Below are 27,732 nucleotides of genomic sequence, written 5' to 3'. Positions count from 1 at the left end.
GGGGCCAAGTGACGTCACGGCGGGAGGTTGCCGGGCGGGAAGAAAACGCAGTGACATAGAGTGACGGTGTGCGAGCAGGGACAGAGCCACTCGCCATCACCATGCCGCCGACCGGCAGGGAAGCTCTGCGGAGCCATGTGGAGCAGCTGCTGGAGAACAACCCGGTGATAGTGTTCAGCAAGAGCTACTGCCCCTACTGTGTGCGGGTGAGCAGGGGAGCGGTGTGGGGGGAGAGGAGCTGCTGCTGCTGAGCATTGTGCGTCGCTATATACATGTATACTATTAGGAATAACCCGAGTTATTGGGGGGGGCTAGGGGTTGTTGTCCTCCAGGTGACTTTCCTGAGTTGGTGTCGGTAGGTCACGTGACGCTGCTTGCAGTACCAGTCTAGTGACGGGCACCTGCAGGAAGAGCCCACAGGAGCGCATCATCTAGAGGGGGACTCTTAAAGGGACTGTCCGGGGGGGGGGGGCTGGTCCTGAGATCTGTTATAGACATTATACAGAACAGGATGCCATTGTGAACATAAAAGCCCCCAGGTGATTCTGCCTCATGGACTGTGTATAAATGAGATGTCGCTCACACTGAGACATAACCAGGATGTTAGGTATTCAGCTTTGGAAAGGGACAGAACTAAGCTAATGGAGACCCATTCTGGTGATTGGGGGGGGTCTGACCCCCCCCCCCCCCCCCCCCAGATCTCACTGGTAAAAATTGTAACATCTCCATGTAATATGTCAACTTTTTTTAGTTACAGGAATTCTTTTAATGGGCGCTGTCTTTAAAAAAAAAGTCAGAGACGAAAAGTTTTTTTGTCAGACTGCGACTGAGTGTTCAGACTGCGACTGGTCATGAGAAGGAGCTGGGAGAAGTCTGCATGCAGAGCATTCACACCTGGCTCTGTGTCATGTGACCTAGATGGACTTCCAATGCAAGGGGTCACTCTAAATTGCAGGGAGAGAAGCATTCGGTCATCTCCCCGCTCTTCCTATAGATGGGTCAGGGTCTAAAGACGGCACTCGATGTTGCAAGAATAAGTGAGGGTTTTTTTATTTAGCAAATAGATACAAGGTATTTACTCCGACCGTACATAAGAAATGCAAGAGATGAGACCAAATAACATATGGTGCGACGTTTCGGTCCGCTATGGACCTTCCTCAGGCAATGGGGTCTCTCATGAGCTGTATGCAGGGAGAAGGGTCGGTGGAGTCTCTCCACCGACCCTTCTCCCTGCATACAGCTCATGAGAGATCACAAAGAGCATCACATCACAAAGAGCACAGATCACATCAATTGCTTACCCTGCTCAATAGACCCTTTGAAACTGTCAGGTATTGGATCATGGCTAGCTGTCAGCCTCTGCTTGTAAAGAAGAGTTCTGTTCAGTGGCAGCAAGCGGAGATTTGTATGATAATATAAGCTGTATCTCAGGATCGGTTCATTATAAGTAACTTATGTACACACATTCCCCTGGTGATATATTGCAGACGCTGCACTGTCCCCTCTGGTCTTGGTTTATAAGCTATCGGCACATTACCTCTGCAGAAGTCCTATAGGCACAGTGGTCGCATACTGTACTTACTGTACATGGCTCAGATCACAGAGCGGCTAGTATGGTATAGGACCGGTGAGGACAGTTTGACTATTCTTGGCTAGCCACAAACCTTCCTTGAATCACTGGGGACTGGGGAGTTGACTGCTCTCCATATTTCCTGGTTCTTTCATGTTAACACATGCAGATTAGGGATTAGAAACTACTGTGTCTGTGTGTGTACAGGATGACATGTGAGAAACATTTGTTAAACTTCCAAAATGAAGAATCTCTGTAGAAGACTTTACTGTATTGTACCCCAACCTGTGGCTCTTCAGCTGTTATACAACCACAGCTCCCAGCGTGCAGCCAGGGCTTATTGGGAGTTATCACTTTACAACAGCTGGAGAGCCACAGGTTGCTGTACATTGTCAGGTATATACCCTAAGTTATAAGATGGCTGACTTTTAATTTGGGCTATCTGGTGTGGGTACTTAATGCTAAGCTATACAAATCCCATGCTAATGCTTATTGGGATTGATAAGTCCCTTATACTGTGTCTCATACACTTGTTTTAGTGGTGGTGTATAGAGATGAGCGAACCGGGTTCGAGTTGATTCAAACCCGAACGTTCGGTATTTGATTAGCGGTGGCTGCTGAACTTGGATAAAGCTCTAAGGTTGTCTGGAAAACATGGATACAGCCAATGACTATATCCGTGATTTCCACATAGCCTGAGGGCTTTATCCAACTTCAGCAGCCACCGCTAATCAAATGCCGAAAGTTCGGGTTTGGATCGACTCGAGCATGCTCAAGGTTCGCTCATCTCTAGTGAGGAACTGTGGGTGTTAGGGTGCCTTTACACAGAGAGATTAATCTGACAGATTTTTGAAGCCAAAGCCAGGAACAGACTATAAACAGGAAACACGTGATAAAGAAAAGACTGAGATTTCTCCTTTTTCCAAATTCCAAATCAGCAGCCACCGCTAACCAAATGCTGAAAGTTCGGGTTTGGATCGACTCGAGCACGCTCTAGGTTCGCTCATCTCTTGTGGTGTATAACTCTTCGGCACACCAGTTTAACCCCTCTTGTGTGTTGCTGAGGCCCCGTCCAACCATGGTTTTTTATCCTGATGGAAGGTACTGTTAAGTTTGTGTGAAGAATAGAATAGAGACCTTTGCAACAGGATACCTATACTGTTGTATCTTGTTTCCATTGCCTTCTGGGTTATTCTAGGTCCCTGTCATAGACAAGACAGAACAAAGGAACCTGTATTTTTCTCCTGTTACTTCCTGCTTTAATGGTAAATTTTCCAGCTAAAAGAAACAGGAAGTTTGTTCAGTGTTAACCTAGATTCCTATCTAGACTGTGTAATTGCCAACTCCAAAGCAATCACACATGTGGTAATGTCTGTGGAGATTCTGTCATGGTGGCAGCAGGGTGTTCCCATGTCTTATTGCCTTCCATCCTGTTGGAGAACAATAGTCTGCTTCTCACCAACCTGAAATAGCTGATAACATAGAGCAATAGATTACAGTGAAGATGTATGTTAAAAGTAAATGGGTTTTATGTGTCAATTTATTGTGTCGTTTCTTTAGGTAAAAGAACTCTTTACCTCGCTGGGAAAAGAATATTTTGCGCTGGAGCTGGATCAGTGCGGTTAGTAAATTATCTGATCACATCCCACATCCTTTCTCTGTTCTCTGTTTGGAGCTGTTACATGTTTCACACACTGATAGCTCAGATATAGAAAATGCTGACTCACAGTATGACATGTTATAGCCAGAGCAGGCATATGAATAATCTGGTCATAAAGAGAAAATCAGCGCTTACCATTTCTTATGACACAGGAGGCAGGGGTTACTACAGATCCCTGCCCTGGTTCCCAGGGAGGAGGCCGCTTTATTGTCAGTGATTGCATTTTGTTCACATTGTAGATGACGGCAGCAGTATCCAGGAAGTGCTGCATGAGATGACCGGACAGAAGACCGTCCCTAATGTCTTTGTGAATAAGACTCATGTGGGCGGCTGTGATAAAACGCTACAGGTGAGATTTCCACTGTACAGGAAAATAGTGTTAAAAAGTCAGAGATATGTTTAAGGTTTTCTTTCATGAGGGTCTGGTTTCTTAGACCCCCATCAATTAGAATGAATGGGGAGAAGCACTTGTTTGAGCACTTTGTCCCTGCAGTTTAAAGCAGTGCTTCTCAATTCCAGTCCTCAGGCCTCACCAACAGGTCATGTTTTGAGGATATCCTCAGGTGATATAATAATAATACTCGGTGCATCAGGTATTAGCACAGGTGTCTTTTGTATGGGATATCCTCAAAACATGACCTGTTGGTGAGGCCTGAGGACTGGAATTGAGAAGCACTGCTTTAAAGGCCGTATGGGAAATTTATAGGGCCTGTCTAAAGCAGGGGGGAAAAGCGGTGCTCAAATGAGTGCTTCACAATCGTTCTTGTGATTAGTGGGGTCCTTGGCACCTGGACACCTGCCGCTCAAAAAACTTTTGATATGGCAAAATTTTTTTTTTTTTTTTTTTTTTACAGTTAGTGTAAAATCACACGGGTGGATCCGCCGGGAGTCTTGCACACGAAATCCGCAGCTAATCAGCAATTCACGTATTCTTATTACGAGTATTGCGGATTTCGTGCATGAAACTCCCGGCGGATCCGCCCGTGTGAATTTACCCTTAGGGTACAAACACACACACCGTATACGCAGCGTATTTACTGCTGTGATACACATCAAATATGCAGCAGATTAGATCTAAATAACTGAACACAGCATTAAATCTAAACCATCAAATCTGCTGCATATCTGCTGTGTATTTGCTATACTGTGTTTGTGTGTGTTTGTAACCTTACTGAAATTTTCCTACTTTTTTGTGTGCTTACAATTGCAGACCTACGGATCTCCATGGTTACAGACTACCAACAAACCCTATGTTGTCTGATCCTGCAGTCACACATTACCTCTGCTTGGATTTATTTGGTATAGGGTTGCACAAAGATTAAAAAACCATGGCTACTTTTTTTTTTTTAAATAAATTTCACTTAATTGGGGCTGTAATGTAGTACCAGACAAAGTCTACAGACAGCATGTAGCCTGCAACATGGTTTATGATTCCAATGTAAAGTGTAGTTTTTATGACACTTCATAAATGTCCTCACCAGTTTGTATATTATATGTATGAAAAGTGCAATTCCTTAGTACACAGTTGAGAGTAGAAGAGCTCTAGGTAAGAATTACTTCCCTAATCATGTGTGTTCTGGGTTGCAGGCTCACCAGGATGGAACTCTGCAGAAGCTGTTGGATAACAACGTTGTCACCTACGATTATGACCTTATTGTCATTGGCGGTGGCTCAGGTGGTCTGGCGTGCTCCAAGGTATTGTCACTTTTTTTTTTTTTTTTTTTTTTTGTCTCACCCCATGCCCTTCTTTTTTCCCCAAGTCTTAAGTTTTCCACTAAATAAACAAGAGATGATGGCAGATGTGGATGTAAGCTTATTAAAACTATTTACCTGCAGCTAGGGCTGGGCAATTAATTTGATCAATTCACCAAGAATTTGAGAATCAGTTTGATTTTCATTAAAAATCGTAAACTTGATTTTCACAAAAATAAAGTGCGCTCTGACCTGCAGGGAAGTAGTGGCACGCAGGGCTCAGGCTTGCAGCTCCTGGCGGCCTCCAGCTTGAACAGGGAGTCAGACAGAGCCCGAAGCAGCAAGCTGCTTTTCCTGCAGGTTAGAGCATCTCCTGCTGGGCTGCTCGCCCACACCCAGGTGATCACCACTTTCGAGATTTAGGAGCAGGAGCAGCGGGGCACTTTGTGGTTCTACCTTATGTGCCGTTAAAAATCCATAATCCTGCTGATTGAGACATGTACCAGTGGAGACGTGATGCTTTATGGCACTGCCCTATAGCTTTATTCACACTCTTAGGGCCCAATTACATGGAGCGCTAATCTGCCAAATCGGGCTGATTCGGCAGATTATCGCTCTGTGTAATAAAGACAACGATCGGCTGACTGCTGTCATTTATTCCAGTCTAAAAATTGGCTGACAGGCACACATGGCTTTGTGTAAAAGCAATGCTTACTTTTCTGTGATTCCTGGTGTCCTCCTTGCTTCTGCCCAGCGTCAGCAGGCGCCACTGGAACTTCTGAGCTAGTCCCGAAAGTCACAGGCCAATCACTAGCAGATACAGGATGATGCCAGCTCAAGAGTTCCAGTGGCTGCTGCGGACAGAAGGCGGAAGCAAGAACAACACCGGGCTGCACAGACATTGCTAACTAGATATACAACCCTAGCTGCTCAATAATTCACCTGTATTATAGGCTCAGTTAACAAGTTCCGCTTGCTTACGTTAGTGAACGTAATTCGGCCCTTAGAGATACATATTATAGTAGCAGATTTCCTTTAGATTTTCTCAGCTGCCTGATACACATAAGAGGCTTTCTTTGGGACAAACAATCACCTGCCTGTCAAGGTCTGATGTCAGTCATCATTGAATTGGATCTGCAGCTATTTTGACTTTGACTATATGTTCTTGTTACCTTGTGACTGATACATGAACAATACCTTCCTGTGCTGTCAGAAGGCATGCGCTGCCTATGGTATAAGTGGTTTTTACATAAACATAATATACTGTGACGTTTTTATTCTGTATAATTTTTTATTAGTTTGGAAAGGCGTCAGCTTTAAGAATAGTGTCTAAGGTGTGACAACTGGCTTCATGGTGGACTGCCAAAATCAGCATAGGGTTATCCCAGGCAAAGCTATATTAACACATGCCCTGAATAGATACGCCCAAGAACCCTTCTCTAATCCATTCATATCACTGCTGTGGCTATCTGTATGTAATGATTGGGCTGACAGAATTGTGTCAAGCAGTCACTCATCCTGGAATAGTGGATGAAGAAACTATATAAAGAGAGAAATTAAAAAAAGGAGGCAGGGGGATGTGAGGAAACAAGTAAACACCCCCTTCCCTGTGCCTCCGTAGCACTGCTCCCTGGTCAACTTCATGGCCGCCAGCTGTGATCATCTGCTGAAAACTGTGTGTTACGTATCCAGCTCTTATGGCCCGGATGAGCAACTGCCTGCTCAGCCAGTCAGTGATGTGGGCGGTGTCCCGCCTCAGTCAGTGATTGGCTAAGCGGGCAAACGCTCACCCGGGTACATGACATTGCAGCCAGGAGAGCTGCAGAACACCAGCAACTGTCAACAAGACCCAGGTGTGGTATTACTGGGGAACGAGGATAGGTAAGTTTACTTTATTTTACTACACCCCCTGCCTGATTTATTTATGTACATATACACTCACCGGCCACTTTATTAGGTACACCATGCTTTTGCCTTCAGAACTGCCTCAATTCTTCGTGGCATAGATTCAACAAGGTGCTGGAAGCATTCCTCAGAGATTTTGGTCCATATTGACATAATGGCGTCACACAGTTGCCGCAGATTTGTCGCTGCACATCCATGATGCGAATCTCCCGTTCTACCACATCCCAAAGATGCTCTATTGGATTGAGATCTGGTGGCTGTGGAGGCCATTTGAGTACAGTGAACTCATTGTCATGTTCAAGCAGAAATCGAGACTCATCAGACCAGGCAACGTTTTTCCAATCTTCTACTGTCCAATTTCGATGAGCTTGTGCAAATTGTAGCCTCAGTTTCCTGTTCTTAGCTGAAAGGAGTGGCACCCGGTGTGGTCTTCTGCTCCTGTAGCCCATCTGCCTCAAAGATGGAGGTACTGTGCGTTCAGAGATGCTCTTTTGCCTACCTTGGTTGTAACGGTTGGCTATTTGAGTCACTGTTGCCTTTCTATCAGCTCAAACCAGTCTGCCCATTCTCCTCTGGCATCAACAAGGCATTTCCGCCCACAGAACTGCCGCTCACTGGATGTTTTTTCTTTTTCGGACCATTCTCTGTAAACCCTAGAGATGGTTGTGCGTGAAAATCCCAGTAGATCAGCAGTTTCTGAAATACTCAGACCAGCCCTTCTGGCACCAACAACCATGCCACGTTCAAAGGCACTCAAATCACCTTTCTTCCCCATACTGATGCTCGGTTTGAGCTGCAGGAGATTGTCTTGACCATGTCTACATGCCTAAATGCACTGAGTTGCCGCCATGTGATTGGCTGATTAGAAATTAAGTGGTAACGTGCAGTTGGACAGGTGTACCTAATAAAGTGACCTGTGTGTGTGTGTGTGTGTATATTATTATATGAGATGCCCCTGTTTGTTTATTGAAACCAAAAGAAATTCAGCCTTAGGGTATAAACCCACACACCGTATAAGCAGCGTATTTACTGCTGCGATACGCAGCAAATACGCAGCAAACACGCAGCAAATACGCAGCAAAAACGCAGCAGATTATATATAAATAACTGAACACAGCATCAAATCTGTACCAACAAATCTGCTGCGTATTTGCTGCGTATTTGTTGCGTATCTGCTGTGTATACGGTGTGTGGGTTTGTACCCTTAGGGTATAAACCCACCCACCGTATAAGCAGCATATTTACTGCTGCGATACGCAGCAAACACGCAGCAAATACGCAGCAAAAACGCAGCAGATTATATCTAAATAACTGAACACAGCATCAAATCTGTACCAACAAATCTGCTGCGTATTTGTTGCGTATCTGCTGTGTATACGGTGTGTGGGTTTGTACCCTTACATACAGGCTCAAAATAGTTAGAGCTCAGACGAGCAGGAACACAGCAAATCCTAGCTATACAGGTGACTTGCTACCAGTCACCCAACATAAAACAACATCAGTTTGTATAATACCAGTGTGGCTCAAAGTCCAAGCAGAAGCTTTAGCAGCCCTGACCCTCTCCACAGCCAGGAGAGACCTCCATGCACAGCCACAGCTCGAACACTCTGTGCCTCCACTTATGAGACCTGTGATCAGTGGCCTCCAGCACCTGGGCTGACTTGGCCAGATAGAAAAACCTGGACTGGCCAGAAAGGGAATGACAGGCCCCACTACCAACCTGCCTGTCATTCCATAAAAATCCAGGCCCTTTTACAGCAACTAAAAACAGTCCCATAGCAAGTAGTTTGCTATGGGTTTTAACTTTCCTGGATTCCTCCATATCTCACCCAGCTTTCCCTGGATGAGGTATGGACTTTCTGGAACCTAGTGTTCACATATGACAGGTACCTCGGGGAGATATAGCAATTCCCAACCACAATCCCTGTCACTGTCTCAAAATTAAAAAAAAAAAAAAAATCTGTCACAGTCCTTCTGCACAGCTCTGATTCTCACTTCCCGATTGGTCCATGCTGAACACACACCCCTTCCCCACTGCTGTCATGTGACCACACAGACCTCTGACAGCAGGCATGCTTCAATATTCTAGCCTGTTGTACTACACTACTGCATTATAGGGATCTGCAGTTCCGTCCTGTATCTACAAACTGCTGCTGTGTTATCAGGTTTATACACTTGCTATACATTATACTCCACATGCTGATTGCTGTACTGTACAGTAACATACAGTATAATGAAACATTTAGCTGTTTCTAAATGTTTGTTTCATCTGTTTTACATGTTGTTCAGAATAAAAAATGAGTATTTTTGGAGTGTCGATCCAATTGTCTGCAGTTCAATTTTTTTCTTATGGAAACATTTTCCTTTGGTTTAAGAGTGGATTTGGATTACAAGCACTGTCCTGAACGAATTATGCTCGTAATCCAAGGCACCAGTCAAAAAGATATAGATTTTTTTTTTCCCTTCAGTTTTGTGGGACTTCTCCTTTATTGTATTGGTGAAAGTGAATAAATGTAGCAGTAAAACGGAGTCTTTCTTTCTTTATAGGAAGCTGCAGCTCTGGGAAAGAAAGTAATGGTGCTGGATTTTGTTGCTCCCACTCCTATGGGGGCAGCTTGGGGTAAGTTTTGTGATTCAGATTAAGATCTGTGCTTGTCAGGAGAAGTAAACTTGTTAATGTTAATAAACCTCTCTGTTACACAACTGCATTTTGTTATATTCTAAGCTCAAATAAGACTATTGTTTGGTGTGGAGAATAAAATATGTCCTCCTGTTGGGTTTACCTCAGAGTATTGTCTAAACCCCTAGCTGTGTGAGAAGGAGGTCTAAGTTTTGTGTGTGTGTTTCAAACACCTATAAGGCGGAAAAAACAGTGCAGTTTTTTTGGCAGTTTTTCATTTTGTATTTTTTGATGCAAAACTAGAAGTGGGTAATGTGAAGTAATTGATGTGTTCTCATACATCTCCTTCCTGATGGGTACTTCTGGGCATGGGGAAAAGAAACTAATAAAACTGTCACAAAAAGCTGTGTGAGAGTGACCACCCCATAAAGTTGTCATACTGTACAGTTTATTATTTTTAGTTCATTTACATCAGATTGGACAACTTGATATACTTCCTTCATGTGTGTAAAAGTTGAAGCCATCAACTAAAGTGGCGTGTGTGTGATGCAGCTGCAGTGAACTGTGAACACTTGACCAATGTGATGGCCGCCCACTGGTCATACAGTCCCTCCCCATGGATTGCTGAGATGAATGATGACATTGGATAGTTGCAGTACTTCACACACTTACTGCTCAGGCTGAGTTGTTATGGAAGCAGTAATGGCTTCTAAGACATGAAAGTCTCTGTATTGCTGTATGGAGTCTTCAAGCATTGGCTCTTATACGTAATTTGTGGTTTCTTTTATAAAGGGCTTGGCGGTACATGTGTCAATGTTGGGTGTATTCCTAAGAAGTTAATGCACCAAGCTGCTCTCCTAGGTCAGGCTCTGAAAGACTCCAGAAAGTTTGGCTGGGAATATGATGAACAAGGTAAAATACAAAAGGGACAACTCCTTAAAGACAATTAAGCCCTCCTGTCAGCGCTTTCCTACTAATGTTTTGTGTTCACCTTTTGTTTAATTTCCAGTACAACACAACTGGGACACCATGACAGAGAGCATCCAGAACTATATTAGTTCTTTGAATTGGGGTTACAGAGTGGCACTGAGGGACAAAAATGTCCTCTATGAGAACGCATATGGAGAGTTTGTGGAAGCACACAAGATCAAGGTAAATATATAATTTGTGTTAGAGGTACTCTGGGCAGAGGCCTTTTTCATATATTTCTGGAGATAGGTTGGTTGAAAACAATAAATTGCACTTATTTCTCTGGCTCCTGTGGCGTCGCTGGTATCTTACCGATCCATCCTGCTGTTTGGCCACTTCCGGGTCCTGGAGCCATGACATTGCGTGCCCAGCCAGCCAATCTGTGACTGAGGCCGGACAGTGCTGAGGATTGGCTGGGTAGGCTTGCAATGTCGTGACACCAGGTCCCAGAAGTTTCAGGACAGCCTATTCCTAGGCATATATTAAAAGGCTCCTGTCTGGACTACCCCTTTAATCTATTCTGTATATGGCACTTATGCTTCAGAGTAGAAATCGATTATGGCTCTTGCACTGTAACTTATTTTTTATGAATTGCATGGATGCCTATTGACTTTAAGTTACGCAAAATGCCTTTATACTCAGCAGTGTTTCTGTACTATCTGGATTTTAACTATTATGGGTGTCTCATCTCACATGATGACTTAATATAACATTTTCAAAATATTTTTTTGGATTATTAGGCAACAAACAAGCGAGGGAAGGAAAGCTTCTTCACAGCAGAAAAATTTGTGATCGCCACAGGGGAGAGGCCTAGATATCTCAATATCCCAGGCGATAAAGAATACTGCATTACCAGGTGAGGCTTTGCTCAAAAGTAAAAGCAGTTTTTTTCCCTAGCTGCTGTTTACTACATACCAGTCTGTTAACACTTCACTTGGACATTGCACCATTTCCCTTATCTCCGCTATGTTCTTGCAGTTTTATGACATGGAGGAGGATTACATATTAGCTTGTAGTTATTGACACCAAGTTCACATTAGTATTTAAAGGCATCTTGTGCTTAGAATCATACAAAATCAATGGAAAGAAAATCACATGAATCAGACCGCTGTGGAATGTTTAATTGGCAAGCATGGTGACCATGCTTCATCTCCTCAGGTGGTATTCTTCAACTTGGCTTCCTACCCAAGTGCTAATGTAATAGAGGCATGTATCTGTGCCTATGTCACGTGTGTGAAGGGGAAAATCCTCTCATACTGAGCACACTTTTTGTTTGGACTTTTTAAAGGAGTATTCCAAGAAAAATTTACTTGTCAGCCCATGGCTTCTTTGTTTTGAATACAGCCTTGGGTATAGCACCAGTGGCTGAGAAAGTTGGATGCAGCCCTATAGGGGTCCTGGAAAACGTGTATACAGCCTATGACTGTATCCGTGTTTTCCAGGGAGCCTTTGGGCTGCGTCCAACTTCAGCCACTGGTAAGCAAATGCCATACCATGACGGTGCTCAAGGTGTGCTAATCCGTTCCTTACCCCAGGGGGGAAAAAAAGCTCTGAGTGAGTCACTGAGGGTCTCACTTCTCTGCAATCCACTTTCCTCTGTTTGTTAGTGAAATTTTGTCTTTAGAACACAGAATTTGGGGATGGGGCTTAGATTGTGCTGTGAAATTAAAATTACTTGGACTGTGCATGCAAGCTGAAGGCCCTATTCCACCAACAGATCTGACGACAGATTATCTGCCAAAGATTTGAAGCCAAACCCAGGAGTGGATTTAAAAAGGAGAAATCCAGTCTTTCCTTTATGACCTGTTCTCTGATTATAGTCTGTTCCTGGGTTTGGCTTCAAATCTTTGGCAGATAATCTGTCGTCAGATCTGTTGGTGGAATAGGGCCTTGAGCTTGGCAATGTTCTTCAGAGAGTCTACTCTGGGGCTTTTTTAAAGGTGGTTGTTTTTTTTTTTTTTTGTATTTTAATGACAAAATAATTTATTGCCTGGCTGATTGCTAACAAAGAGGACCCATGCCTAGGGCTGGGCGATATGGGCCTAAATCAATATCGCGGTTTATCGCACATGTAGCGGCGGTAACGATAACTGAACGATAATTATGACACTCCCCTTTTTGCAAACCACACCCACTTGCTATGCAAACCACACCCACTTGCCATACTTGATATCAAAAAAGTAAAAAAGCTCACTGAGCAGCAAGCCGTGGTTAGTCTATCATTATCATCATTATTATTATCATTTGTCATTATTAGGGGGTGTATGACTACACAGGGGGGGCCGACAGGGGTGCATGACTGTACGGGGAGGGCTGACAGGGTGTATGACTGTACAGGGGTGTATGACTATACGGGGGGGGGGGGGGGGGGGGCGGCAGGGGTGTATGACTGTACAGGGAGGGCTGACAGGGTGTATGACTATACAGGGGGGGCGGACAGGGGTGTATGACTTACAGGGGGGGGGGGGCGGAAAGGGGTGTATGACTACAAGGGGGCCGACAGGGGTGTATGACTATACAGGGGGGCCGACAGGGGTGTATGACTATACAGGGGGGCCGACAGGGGTGTATGACTATACAGGGGGGCCGACGGGTGTATGACTATACAGGGGGGCCGACAGGGGTGTATGACTATACAGGGGGGCCGACAGGGGTGTATGACTATACAGGGGGGCCGACAGGGGTGTATGACTATACAGGGGGGCCGACAGGGGTGTATGACTATACAGGGGGGCCGACAGGGGTGTATGACTATACAGGGGGGCCGACAGGGGTGTATGACTATACAGGGGGGGGGCGGCAGGGGTGTATGACTGTACAGGGAGGGCTGACAGGGTGTATGACTATACAGGGGGGGCGGACAGGGGTGTATGACTTACAGGGGGGGGGGGCGGAAAGGGGTGTATGACTACAAGGGGGCCGACAGGGGTGTATGACTATACAGGGGGGCCGACAGGGGTGTATGACTATACAGGGGGGCGGACAGGGGTGTATGACTGTACAGGGGTGTGTGGCCATGCAGGGGGGGGGCGGCAGGGGTGTATGACTCTACAGGGGTGTATGACTATGCAGGGGGGGCGGACAGGGGTGTATGACTGTACAGGGGGGGGCGACGGGTGTATGACTATACAGGGGGGGGGCGGCAGGGGTGTATGACTGTACAGGGAGGGCTGACAGGGTGTATGACTGTACAGGGGGAGGGTGGACAGGGGTCTATGACTGTACAGGGGGAGGGTGGACAGGGGTCTATGACTGTACGGGGGGACAGGGATGTGCTACTATACAGGGGGTGGATAGGCGTGTATGTATGACTGTAGTCCTCTCAGTAAACGGACAAGGCTGTAAATTAGGAGGAATGGATGGGCTGCAGCAGGCAGGATAAGCTGTAGGAGACATTGCTGTGTGCGACATCCTGCCTGCTGCAGCCCATCCATTCCTCCTAATTTACAGCCTTGTCCGTTTACTGAGAGGACTACAGGTCAGCTGCTGCTCCAGCTCTGAAATGCCGGCGTCCCTGCACACACACATGTGCAGAACTTGCCGGCCGGATGTGGGGGGCGCTCAGATGAGACCGGACCGGTGGGGGGCCTCGGACGGGTGAGGCAAGGTGGGGAGGCCTCGGACGGGACCGGACCAGTGGGGTGAGGGCCTCGGACGGGTGAGGTGGGACCAGACGGGTGGGGAGATCGGGCGCTCGGACGGGACTTGTGGCGGGGGCGGGCATTCTCACCTGGACCCTGCTTCTGCTGCTGCTCCTCCTCCTCCCGCTCTGATGCCGGCGTCCCTGCACATAACGTGCAGCGCTAATGCAGGGCAGCGCGCGTGTGTTCGGGAGCACTCTGACGGGACAGGAGAGGGGAGAGGGCGCTCTGAAAGGAAGATGGAAGTACAAAAATACCGCAGATACCGTCCTGGCTAAGTTGAGGTCGGTTAACCGACGCCAGTGACGGTATCGGTATTTTTGCGGTATACCGCCCAGCCCTACCCATGCCTGTGCCAATGTACATTTGGGAGCTGCTTTACAGTAATATAAACATTTACTTCAATGGGAGCCAAGCTGCAGGAACCTGTCCCTGCCACTACACCATGTATAGAGTTAAGACCAATTTACATCTGTGAACCATGACTCTATCCTATTTATCCTATTCTATAGTCTATCCTATTTATATCATGGCCTGGTAGAGAGGTGTGATTTAGTGTCCTGTTGGCAGACTGCCCAGCCCTATTTCTGCCATCTAAAATGAAGAGAATGAGAAGTAGATGTGCATCCTGAAGAGCACTGTTAGGAGCTCAATAACCACAGTACATGTATATCCAAAAAAAAGATCTTCACTTTAATCACACCAGTGCAACGTTTCGGCTATAGAAGCAGCTGTTCTGAGAAAGGCTGCTTCTATAGCCGAAACGTTGCACTGGTGTGATTAAAGTGAAGATCTTTTTTGGATGTGCAGTCTCCTCTACATTTCTTTGGATCTCTACACGGACCTGGGTCCGGTCTGGTGAGACATGCACCCAAGCTCAAACATTGCCTAACTGGTGCTGCTTAAGACTTTTTGTTTTTGGTTTTTGCACAGTACATGTATGTGAGTGAAATGGAATAAAAATTGTTCCATCTACTCCAGTATAGTACTAATAAAGTGTGAGCCCTCATATGGTTATATGTATAACCCCTCGCAAAAATTATGGAATCATGTCAAATGGTAACTTTCTCGCTTTTAGAAACACTAACAAAAATCATGAAATAAAAATGTGGTCAGTAACATTTAATTGTTTAGACAAAGCAGAGGGGAAAAACTATTGAATCACTCAAACCTGAGGAAAAATATTATGGAATCACCCTGTCATTTTTCATTCCCACAACTAATAGTGCGTTTACACGAAACGATAATTGGCCCGATCGTACGATTAACGATGTCGGAGTAACAATTTTTTCTTTTCATAACTATCAGCGTTTAGACTGTACGATATATCATACGGAAAAATCGTTTTGCGCACACCCGCAGCCCGGCCCGCTTGCACCCTAAATGACTGCTGCCCGCAGGATCATTTCTGGAGGGGTTAAATGCCGATGTCAAGTGTGACAGCGGCATGTACACAGTTAAATAGCCGGCACTAGCGATCGCTAAGTGCCGGCTATTTGAATTTGGCGCCGTTGGGAGAGGAGGGTGGACGGTCAGCCGAGTTGACTCTAGGGGGTGCACAAAGAACATGGCCGGCGCTCAGATGCCGGACGTATTCTCTGCATTATACTTTAAGCTGCTCTGTTAGGCGGTTTAACATAAAGTATCGAATACCAGGAAATCCTTGTACAGAACCGTTTTTATGCCCGGAATATCGATAGTAGTATTGATATTTCGGTGCATCGTGCATCCCTTCTTACCATAGAGCAAGAACTGTTGAAACTTTTCTTGAAAAAAGACAGTGTCAATGTCATGGCCTGCAAATAGTCCAGATCTCAATCCAATTGAAAATCTTTGGTAGAAGTTGAAGAAAATGGTCCATGACAAGGCTCCAACCTGCAAAGCTGGTCTGACAACAGCAATCAAAGAAAGTTGGAGGCAGATTGATAATGAGTGACAAACAGAACTCCAAGTCCAGGCCTCAGAGACTGCAAGCTGTTATAAAAGCAAGAGGGGGTGCAACAAAAAACTGTTGGAGTTTTCTTTTGTTTTATGATTCCATAATTTCTTAACTCTCTCAAAGCCAGAAAGTTGCCAATTGACATGACTTCTTAGTTTTGTGCCATATCTGTGATCTGCTTCTTTTTGGTTGTGAAATCTCTGGAGGGTTTCATCATTCATGTTTGTTAAGCAAACTTCCCACCATCCCTTCATATGTAAGTACAGTGGTAACTTGGTTTAAGAGCAACTTGTGCTATGAGCATTTTGCAAGAAGAGCTCAGTTTTTCAAAATTGTAACTTGGTTTAAGACTATCGCTTTGGTGTAATAGCTCCCTGTACTGGATGGGTGGGGGAGGGGCATGGCCTGCATAGCTTCTTCTACATCCCTGTACTATGACCCAGGAAGTCTCCCTCACCTTCCAAATCATAGCAGATCCACTTCAGGCTGAGGCTTGCATCAGAGGACAGGACTGTGGAGGTACTCTCTCCACAGCTGTAACCCCTCTCTCCCCGAACAGAGGGAGGGGTGGTGGAACAAATTATCGGCATATCAGTGATTTCTTATAGGAAAATCTGCTTTGGTTTAAGAGTGGATTTTCATTACAATCACGGCCCCGGAACGAATTATGCTTGGAATCCAAGGCACCACTGTACTTGCCTACTTGTCTGTACATAATTTGGTTTTTAGGTCCTTATTGTATAGATACCAAAGGCATTATAGACCTCTGATTCAGTGTCCCAGCATTCACTAGGGGGATAAAAAAATCCTAATCTGCATGAAATTTGTTGTACTTTTTTTTCACTTTTATGAACATCCCTCTTTGAGGTCTTTGTAAAGCATGCGCCCTAGGACGTAGTGTGTAAAAGCAAACTTCATTGACAAGTAATTTTAATACTCTGCTATCAATTTATGCAGATTTGCAACAGGAAAATAAGAAATCACACCACCGCATTCTATTAAATGTTTCAGAATTATTTAATCTATAAATACAAATGTACTAAGAGGTTTTGTCAAGTATTAAGAACACAGCTACCTTCCTACACAGAGAATCACCCTGTGCGCAGGTTGTATGTCATTTTTACAATTCACTTCAATGAAACTGAGCTGCAATACCCTAACATAAACTGAAAGCAGGAGAGGCACTTTCTGAAAGGAAATGTCCATGTTTCTCTCAGCCTAGATAACCTCTTAAAGATGCATCAAAGTAAGATGATTTTTATAGGGCAGTCACGTTTTATTAGATTCCCTGCATTGGCTAGCTTGATGACATACACTAATGATTTGTCTGAGTCCGTGTTCTCCTAATGTGTCAGTATAATGGGGTTTAAAACCATCTGGACTTGACAGAATCTTGGCAGCGGATCGCTGTCCACAAAGTGAATTCTTCTAGATTTGTGTGTTAATCTCCTTAAGCCGCTTGTTGCGGTTCCTCTTCTTCACATACAAATAATGCTGCAGTATTTAATTAGTGGGATTACTGATGTTAATTAGTGGAAAACCTTCTTGTTTCATCAAGAACACACAGAAAATGGTGCAAACGTCAACCCTTTCACTGCCAGTTATTTTGAAAGTACTGTATATCTTGACTTAGAGTAATATCTCTGCACTGAAGAATAAACATGTTCATTCTTCAGCGCGTGGAGAGGAGGCGCGTGAGCCTCCCATAGACTGTCATTATGACAGGTAGGCTGGCGGCATTCTCCACATCTGAATTCTGCCACTTTTTCTCCGTGTGCACAGAGCCTAGGTCTGACACGGGCAGAGCCTAATGCCTCCCAAATATAAATGGTCAAGATGTGCAAAGTATGCCAATGTCTACATGCACATATCGATCTAAATTCATGGAAACTATATAGCAGTAATCTGCAACCTGTGAATAACCAGATTGGAGTTTTGAAGAAGCACAATTTACAGTATATAACCAACTCTAGAGTCATTTATATGAAGCTGCCTCCCTCTTATCTGTGTCTGCATTGTTTCTCTTATAGTGATGATCTCTTCTCATTGTCCTACTGTCCTGGGAAGACTCTTGTAGTCGGAGCCTCCTATGTGGCTTTGGAGTGTGCCGGTTTTCTTGCCGGGATCGGCCTGGATGTCACAGTGATGGTGCGCTCCATATTTCTGCGTGGCTTTGACCAAGAGATGGCAGAAAGAGCTGGAGCCTACATGGAAACCCATGGAGTGAAGTTCATTAAGAAATTTGTTCCAACTTCAGTAAGAAACCACCCTCTTCTTTTAGAATGTCACCAGCAGGGGTGCAGACATATTTTATGGAAACTGACAGCATTGAGGTAGATGTATAAGATGTGAATGGGGATTAGTGTCAGTACCTAAAGTTGCACCACCCCACCATACATGGGGGCTGGCAGCATAGCTTTAAAAGTAAAATAAAAGTGAAACATCTGATCATTTAGTCAAGAACAGGATAGAATATATATATAAATATATATAAAACATTTTTTAACAAGGACAAATGTACACTTACTCTAAAGGCACCAATTTGAAGGGTAAATTTATGCTAAAGGAGCTTCCACCAACACTGCACAGATGTTGTAAGCAGGTTGCCTACCATATCTGCTGTTTTGTTCCTTTATCCTGATAAAACATTGTTTATTTCAGCATGTGGTGCTGGGGGAGAGCCATGAACTAGTCGTCTGGGCTGTGACCAGTCACAGCTCTATGCCTGTCGGCACCATCTGCAGGGGTGATTGACTGGCAAAGAGGCCAGTTGGAAGCAACATAATGCAGTGCGACACATCGGCTTTTGTCCATGTGGCCCACACACTTGTTCAGTTTGCTGTGTAGCCCTAGCCTTTTTTTCACTCTTGCTTCTAGAGTTAACCATAATTTTTCTGAATTTCAACAGGTGGAGCAGCTAGAAGCTGGGACTCCAGGGAGGCTAAAAGTTGTTGCAAAGTCTACCGAAAGCGATACCATAATTGAAGATGAATATAATACAGTAAGTGATTGTATAGTCCTTACTTTAAATACATTCAGCTGCGGTTCATAGGCACAGACATACAACAATGCTATGCCATCTCCCCTCCCCCAAATCTTGCTCACACAAGCGCGGTTTCTGTTTGTGTGTGAGATGTGGCTGTGGGGAATAGCAGACTTTCCCCTCTTCTGTGTGTACATGGGAGGCATAGACGCTGACAAGCTGATTACTGGAAAACTGACTGAGACTGGTGAGGGCACACTGATAGATGCAGAGGACCTGTCCTATAGTGGTCCGAAATAGTGCTACTGATGTACACATAATAACTTACACAAAATAGCTTTTTTACACAAATACACAGATATCTTGACTATTTTAACAGGGTACTCCAGCAAAAATCTTTGTCAAATAAACTGGTTTTAGAAAGTTATATAGACTTGTAATTTTACTTCTATTTAAAAATCTCCAGTCTTCCAGTACTGATCAGCTGCTGTATGTCCTGCAGGAAGTAGTGTATTCTTTCCAGTCTGACACAGTGCTCTCTGCTGCCACCTCTGTCCATGTCAGGAACTGTCCAGAGCAAGAGCAAATCCCCATAGAAAATATCTGGTGGTGGCAGCAGAGAGCACTGTCTCTGACTGGAAAGAAAACGCCACTTCCTGCTGGACATACAACATCTGATAATTCTATTAAAAAATCTCAAGTCTTCCTGTACTTAAGTTACAAATCTATATAATAATGTGAAACCAGTTTATTTTAAAGAAAGAAGATTTTTGCTGTAGTACCCCTTTAAGCCAAAGCTAGGAACGGTCTATAAACAGAGAACAGGTCCTAAACGAAAGACTGAGTTTTCTCCCCTTTTCAAATCCATTGCTGGCTTTGGCTTCAAAAATCTGTCAGCTGGGAGAGGATTTTGCTTAACCTGGTCTTCTCGATCAGTACAGGTCCTGTACTCAGACCTGGTCTTTGTCATGTCAAATGTTTTTCTAAATGGCAAATGACAGTCCAGGGAAAGAGACTATCTTCACCAATTTTAAATTTGTTTTGTTATGTTGAAAATTATAGATTTTTATTTTTTTATTTTATTTTTAATCATACTTGGAAATTAAAATCCTAATATATTCACTCAACCATTGAGTAATTTTTCATTCACTTTTTTTCTTGCAGGTGTTAATTGCTGTCGGGAGGGATTCTTGCACGCGAAATATCGGTCTTGAGAAAATTGGTGTGAAAATAAATGAGAAGTGAGAGCTGATCACTTTTTTTTTTTTTTTTTTTTTTTCTTTGCTTTTTATATATTCCTCTGTGTTTGTTGCTTTTATAAATATCTTGATTACGGTTTGCAGGAATGGTAAGATTCCAGTGAATGACGAAGAGCAAACCAATGTGCCTTATGTCTACGCCATAGGGGATATCCTGGATGGAAAGTTAGAGCTAACACCAGTGGCAATCCAAGCTGGTCGCCTGCTGGCCAGGAGGCTGTATGGTGGCTCTAATGTGAAGGTATGGTACTAAACCTAATGAATAACAGCAGTCAGCTGCAGCCTGTGTTCCTCTAGCTGTTGTGGAACCACCACTTCCAGCACATTAGTCATAGGCTTCACAGCAGCTGAATATCCACTAGCTGCAGACCACTGAGTTACACAGTTATGGGCAGCCTTTAATCTGATTACAGGATTATACTAGAGTCCTTTGACAAGTCTATATGTCTTCCTGGGTGTCAGAGAATCCAAAGTTTCTTTCTGCTGGGTGATATTACTCCTTCCAGATTCCAAAACTGTAAATCCGCACTACATAAATAGGCATATTTAAAATATCCACATCTGGAAGAGATTTGAAGTAATCTTCAAAGCTGACAGGGGGTGTACTATAAGGGTATTAGAATGTGAGCAGATGCGTTCATGTGGATTTTGTTTTTTTTTTTTTGTTTTTTTTTGTATTATTGGACTCTGGGGTAAAGTGAAGTTTGAGATTTGGCAAGTTTAATGTAAATCCCCTTCCTTGCAGTGTGACTACATAAATGTACCAACAACAGTGTTTACTCCAATGGAGTACGGCTGCTGTGGATATTCAGAGGATAAAGCCATTGAAGTCTTTGGCGAGGAAACTCTAGAGGTTTGTCTACAGTTCTTTTCTCCAGTTTTCTCCACCACTTTGCTTAGTCTTATACATATAAAGTTTTTTACCGTGCTTCAGGCTCTGCCAAGATACTGGACTGGTGAAAACCACAAAAAACTTTATTAAATCATTACTGTCATTTTGTGTTAACTTTTTTGTTTAACCGCTACGATCTTGAGGTTCGGGTGGTGGTGCATCTCCCCATCTGTCAGTCAAATCTGCTTTTTTACAGTCTATGAAGGGAAAAAGTAAAATGTTTGACTGGCCAGGAAGTGGGGAATGAAAAAGGAAAAATATAAGTCTTTCCTGTTCTCTCTAGGTTTACCACACTTTGTTTTGGCCCCTTGAATGGACCGTCCCTGGGCGTGACAATAACACTTGTTTCGCCAAAGTCATCTGCAACAAACTTGACAATGTAAGTATTAGAGAGCTTATTCTTGTGTAAGATCTTGCATGTGTGTCTTCATGAAATTGTCTCTGAATGGGAAGAGCAGATCTTGCACCACTGTTGTGCATTGTGTTCAGAGGTTCCTGTTTTTGAGCTTCTGAGCACATACATATAAGCCGATTTAGTCAGTACTTTCTCGGCTCCTGCTTTGGATATGTTGAGTGACACACTTGTGATTCTGTACTGCGTGGGTCTCTAACATCTGGCTCTTTAGCTGTGGTAACACAAATCCCAGCATGCTTTGATAGTTACAGGTAGGGAATTGTAGCCACTTTGAGATCTCTGTATTACCACGTTCCATAACATAGTTGTTGAAACATAAACATTTCCTAGGTCTCTAATTCAGCATTAATCGAACCTGAGACTTGCAGTCAAACTCTTTGTGTGCTTCCAATTTCCTATCATCGTCTCTAAATCAATCAGCAAGTAAAGTCTGCATATGGCCTGACATAATACATAACACTCTGGTTTGTAGAGGCAACAATACAGATAAAGGGTATATATCAGAATTGCGGACTTCTAAGCATCACAGGATTATTCCATGGTTATACCATTTTGTTTTTTAGTTGTATTTCATAGTAATAACTTCTATTCCTTTCTTAGGATAGAGTCATCGGCTTCCATGTTTTGGGGCCAAATGCAGGAGAGATTACTCAGGGATTTGCAGCAGCAATGAAGTGTGGTCTGACCAAAGAAAAGCTGGATGAGACCATTGGAATCCATCCAACTTGTGCAGAGGTGAGTTTATTCAGGCCATCTCTTAAAAGGGGAACTCTGGTGTTATACTTTTTCTGCTTAATTAACCCCTTGCTGCGAAATGATGTTTTCCCTGCCTCCCCCCGCTGTCCCTAGCAGTGATCGGGCAGCGGGAGAAGGCTGTCTCACACAGCCTCCTGCCACTGCCCGGAAAGGGAGCCGTTAAATGCCATTAACTATAACAAAAGCTATATAAAATGGATATCGCTGTAATTGTACCAACAAAGATAACATGTCATATGTAACTTATATAGTAAATGGCGTACAAAAAAAAATGATGAAAAACAGCTGCTAAATTGTGTTGTTTTTTGTTTTTTTAAATTCGTACCACCTCCCCCCGAATGGTACAGATGGAAATGTCAACTTGTTTTACACAAATACTTTGGCACCGCAACGCCTCTGTGACATGATATAATGGCTAAAAAAGAAAAACTGAAATAATAAAAGGCCCCAAAATTCACCAGTTCTGTGATGTCTGAGGCAAGTGGTTGAGTCAGGTGACGCACTGCGGCCACATGTGGGGGATTTCTAGAAACCTTGGAATAAGGAGAATAAATATTCAGTTCCATTTTTCAGTTAGTATTTGCTGTGTAATAGGAAATAAATAAATTAAAATTGAATTTCTGCCAAAAAATTAACATTTTAAAATTTCCCCTCGGCAACTTGTTAAAATTTCTGCGAAACACCTAAAGCATTAATAAACTTATGAAATGCTACTTTGAATACTTTGATGGGTGCAGTTTTTACAGTGCTCTTCAGTCCACTTCAGAGCTGAACTGGTCCCTAATAAATTTGAAATTTTCCAGAAATTTTGAAAAATCGCTGCAAAATTTCTAAGCAGTCTAACATTCTAAAAAGCAGGACGTTCACCAAATGATGTCACCATAAAGTAGACATGTTATAGATGTTGCAGTAATAATTAATGTGGAAAAGAGAATTTAGAATATAAAGAAACGTAAATTTTTCAACTTTTTTGTGCAAATGTGTTTTGTCTTTTGTTTTTTTTTTTACTAAAAACTGAGTATCATCGAAAGTATGCCACAAAGACACAAAAAAAAAAAAAAAAAGGAAAGAAAGAAGGGCGCTTCCTACTGCAATAGCGTCTGAGCACAACAGGTGTAACAGTAAAAATACCGTCAGAGCCTCTCAACACACTCGCCTATTAGAGTTGTGCAAATGATAGGCACAACTCTACTGAAGGCAGTCCGTGATCACCGCAGCACAAACAGAAGGACCTCATAAACAAATTGTTGCGAGGAATCAAGACTTGTGGCCTGGTTGTGGAGCTTGCGGTGGCCGGTATTCAGATTTGTTTACCTGCGCCATTGTGAAGAGGGAACCAAGTCTCTGCAGGGTCCTTGCAGTCACAAACACAAAGAGGAATATGTCGCGAAAAAACACTCAGAATAACCCTGATGGTGAATAGCATTGCAGAGTTATAACTACATAAAGAGACGGGTCAGATTTGAAAAATAGTCCCTGGGCACTAAGGCCAAAACAGGCTGCTGAGGCAAGGGGTTAACACACATTGCAAAGTTATATAACTTTGTAATGTATGTGAATAAACTATCTAAAGTTCCTGATTGTATCTCATTGCAATAAAATGTCAAATTTTATATTTATTTTTTATTTTTTTTTATAGGCATTTACAACCCTGGAGGTCACCAAATCATCTGGAGGAGACATCACCCAGAAGGGTTGCTGAGGTTAAACCCTGCTGTTAACTGTCCCCTTGCCTGATCTTCCTGTGTTATGGCCGGTGTGGCACTACGACTCTCTGGTAGACAAAAGTCTGCAAAGCTGCCTTGATGGATCTATGAATGTTTTTGTAGATGCTGGAAGTTGTAGGATAAACACATTGGTCAATATAAGGATGAATCTCAGGGGTGAACAGTGGAACAGCAGGGTTTCCCAGAGATCTGGACCTGTTTAGATCAGCATTTGTACCCAGAATGCTTGTTATGAAGCCTCTGCTCCTCACCTCACCTAGAGGAGAGCACTGGCGGATGACTAGACACTGCAGATCACTACATCTTCCTGTCTCTTTAGTTTAACTTCATTTCTTAGCTCTTCTCTCCCCCATTACCCCCTCTCACAACCTGTGGATTCTGCATCCTAGTCTATTTCCTCTATGGGCTCCGTCTTGACAATGCAAAGTTTTCAGTCATCAGTATTTATTTAAGCTTGAACTCCATCAAAACCCAAATTCAGCTTTTACCTTGTTTTAGGTCACCATCTGAAAACTTCCTTTTCAGAAAGCTTGGTTGTGTTACAAAATGATCTGTAACCTTTTATTTTACCTCTTGCTGTTTAAGGTCTCTGCTTGCAGTCAGGTAAAGACCATTTACTCCAGAGGTTAAACACCTGCCCTGATAAAATCCAGTAGGTCTCAATAAAAGCAGCAAGTCACTGTTTTGAGCCATGTACTTGTGTGTTGGACATGATCTGCATATGTTTTCTAGTTTTAGATGTAGCCAGAATGTTCTCATTTACAAAGCTGAAATCCCTAATGAGGAGGAATGGAAACACAGGGGCAGGGAGAGTTAGAAATCCTGTCTAATTCTTAGAACCTATATAATCATTAAGACTACAACAAATGAAATAATTAAGGGTGCCTTCACACCTAGTGACTTGCAGTGTAAATTACGGTGCGTGTCTTGTCAGGTCCTGGCAGATCACTTTCACTACATACACGTTCAGACCGCTGCGTGTATGTAGTGAAAGTGATCTTCCAGGACCTACCAGACTCGCAGCGTGCTGTGAAGGCACCCTAATGTTCAAAAATGGTTTAAAAATGGATAAAATACTTCACTGACAGTACACAGACAATAAAAGGGACCAGGGTACTAATCTGAGTGTTGGTACGGGAGCCAGGCAAGTATGGTAGATGCAGTAGTATATAATAAATTAAAAGCATGTTCACACTGAGGAATCAGTGCAGAATTTTAAACGGATTCCGTGTGAAAAATGCAAAATTCCACCCGTAAGATCAAAAATTTCTATTTTTTTATTGTGTATAATGGGCTTCCCGCTCACTCGTGCACACGGCGGGATTTCCGTTGTGAAAATTTCGGCACAGATTCGCGTTGTCAATGACATGTCAATTCTTTGGGTGGATTCCGCTAGAGGAATCTTATAGAAGTCAATGGGTCTGGAATTCTGCTTGCATTCGGCTCAAGTTCTTTTCCTATTCTGCCAGAGCTGAATTGGCAAGAAATTTCAAGCAGAAACTTTTCTATTTAATTTCTTGTGGATTCCTCAGTGTGAACATACCCAAACAAAGAAAAATTACTAAATAATCTGGCAAGTGCTGAGTGCAAGCCCTGTGTGTATACACCAGTGCTATAACAATAACACTACAAGGACAGTAAAGTCACAGCACACAGATCAATCTCGGTGAAAAGCCAGAATATAGAGTGTCTGACACGTGTTTTGCAACTTAATGCTTTGTCATTTCCATGTTCTTTATATTCTAGGTTTTACTGTTATTGTTATAGCACTGGTGTATTATAACACAAAGGGCTTGCACTCAGCACTTTATTTACTGAATTGACCAGCAGGTGGAGCCAGATTATTTAGTAATTTTTCTTTGTAACATATTTTTTTTCTTTATTTATTACATACTACTGCATCTACCATATTTGTTGGCTGCCTTGTTTTTCTATAGCTGGAGAGGGCCAAAGGTTCCCCATTCCTGGTGTAATGTTATCAGTGAAGTATGTATTATCTATTTTTAAGCCATATTTTTGATATGTAATAAAGATTAATATTTCATTAATTTGTTTTAGTATTAATCATTTATATATGTTCTATAATTGGGTATTATACATATGACATTAGGTCCAATATCAATAAGGGTGTAGTTTTTTTGCTTGGGTAATTCTTAGACAGTAAAAATTTAGACACTATGAATGCGACAGGGTTCATCACATTGGCTCAGTCCTTGCAATGCTTAGTCTTGGTGTAAGCCAGCTATTTTCCAATAAACCACCACCTTGTTGGACAAGTAGCATTTTCAATTTCTTCTTGGCACGCTGTGTATGTCAGTTGCCGAGCTACACAGTTTTTACACATTTGAATCCTTTAAATTGACCTTGGCAACCTTGGACTGCAATGTGCTTAAGTTGCAGAACACTTTCTAAGATTTAGAAAACCTGATTAGGAGCAGCCTAGGAGACTGTATAGAAAATCCTATGGACTACTGAGCAGACTTCCCTAGGCTGCTGTTCACAAAATTATTTGGAAGGCATAGTTTAGCAGCAGCCTACAAAGTGGTTGTAGGGTTCTCTGATAGAATACCATTGGGTAAGGCCTCTTGGTGTAAATGATACCATAACTCCGGGTAAAAGCTGAATGTGAATTAAAGTTAGTGTATTTGGTGGATGCTGCACCCCCAAGAGCCTTGTAAAGGCCTGCAGGTCTCTTATCTGTCATGGGAAGGTTTTAAATATTTAAGTACTTCTGCAAAATATCCTTATCTGTCATTTTCAGATCTTTGTGTTTTGATACATGTAATTCTACCAATGTAATATTCACACTGATGGTGCAATAAATGGAGAGATACATAAGCTTGTGTCAGATGCTTCTCTTTACTGGGTCATACTGGGATAAAATTGGCAAATAGAAATGAACTTCAACTCCTTAGACTGCATCTACCCTATAAGAGTGTGTTCATATGTACTTCCCCTGCGGATTTAATCAGTATAAATAGCTGCAATCTGCAGCAGAGTACGCTTGTGTAAATGTAGCCTAAGGGCCAGTTCACACTGAGCAAAACGGCAGAATTCTTTGAGTGGAGAGGCCCTGTTTTTGTAGTGCTGGATAACCCCATAAATCTAAGCTGCTTTTATCTCCTGACTGCACAGGGCCCTGAGAATGAAGGTAAGGGTACTATTACACGGAACGATAATCCGATTATCGCTCCATGTCATAAATACAATGATCAGCAGATGACAACGATGTATTTTCGTCGGGCGCCGACCACGCACCGCTACGTGTAATAGCGGTGCGCGGCCAGCAAGTGGTGATATACATTACCTATCCACGTTCCAGGGCTGCTGCTGTGGTCTTCTCCCCGGGTCCTGCGCGCTCCAGCTTCAGAGTGGCCTGTCAGCTGACAGGCCGTCTGGCCAATCACAGGCCGCGGCGGTCTCGGCCTGTGATTGGCTGAGCGGCCTGTCAGCTGACTGGCCACTCTGAAGTTAGAGCGCGCGGGACCCGTGGAGAAGACTGCAGCAGCAGCCCTGGAACGTGGATAGGTAATGTATATAGTTAAGCAAGGGCTGCAAGGACATCGGTAACTGTGTCCCTGCAGCCCTTGTTTAATTATGGGGGCGTGTAATAGGCCCAGTAAACGAGCGACGATCTAGCAGATCGCTGCTCGTTTACAGGTATTACACAGGCCGATGTCGGCCCGATAATACCACCCTAAGTC

At 43.4% G+C, this 27,732-nt stretch overlaps 1 protein-coding gene across 1 annotated transcript; it reads left to right on the top strand.

Moving 5' to 3' along the window:
- Positions 1-26,866, top strand: TXNRD3 (thioredoxin reductase 3). Its single transcript, XM_069966726.1, has 16 exons — positions 1-206; positions 3,131-3,191; positions 3,470-3,579; positions 4,818-4,925; positions 9,375-9,447; positions 10,240-10,359; positions 10,457-10,599; positions 11,157-11,272; positions 18,027-18,252; positions 18,905-18,997; positions 20,144-20,220; positions 20,323-20,479; positions 20,984-21,091; positions 21,414-21,509; positions 22,146-22,280; positions 23,941-26,866. The coding sequence occupies exons 1-16, from the start codon at positions 102-104 to the stop codon at positions 24,001-24,003; spliced, it is 1,791 nt and encodes a 596-aa protein (XP_069822827.1). The 5' UTR covers positions 1-101; the 3' UTR covers positions 24,004-26,866.
- Positions 26,867-27,732: the final 866 nt, after the last annotated feature.

Source organism: Dendropsophus ebraccatus, chromosome 4 (assembly GCF_027789765.1).
Source record: "Dendropsophus ebraccatus isolate aDenEbr1 chromosome 4, aDenEbr1.pat, whole genome shotgun sequence".
NCBI lineage: Eukaryota > Metazoa > Chordata > Amphibia > Anura > Hylidae > Dendropsophus > Dendropsophus ebraccatus.
The sequence above is the reverse complement of the archived record's forward strand: the minus strand, read 5'-3'. Positions and strand labels throughout refer to the sequence as shown.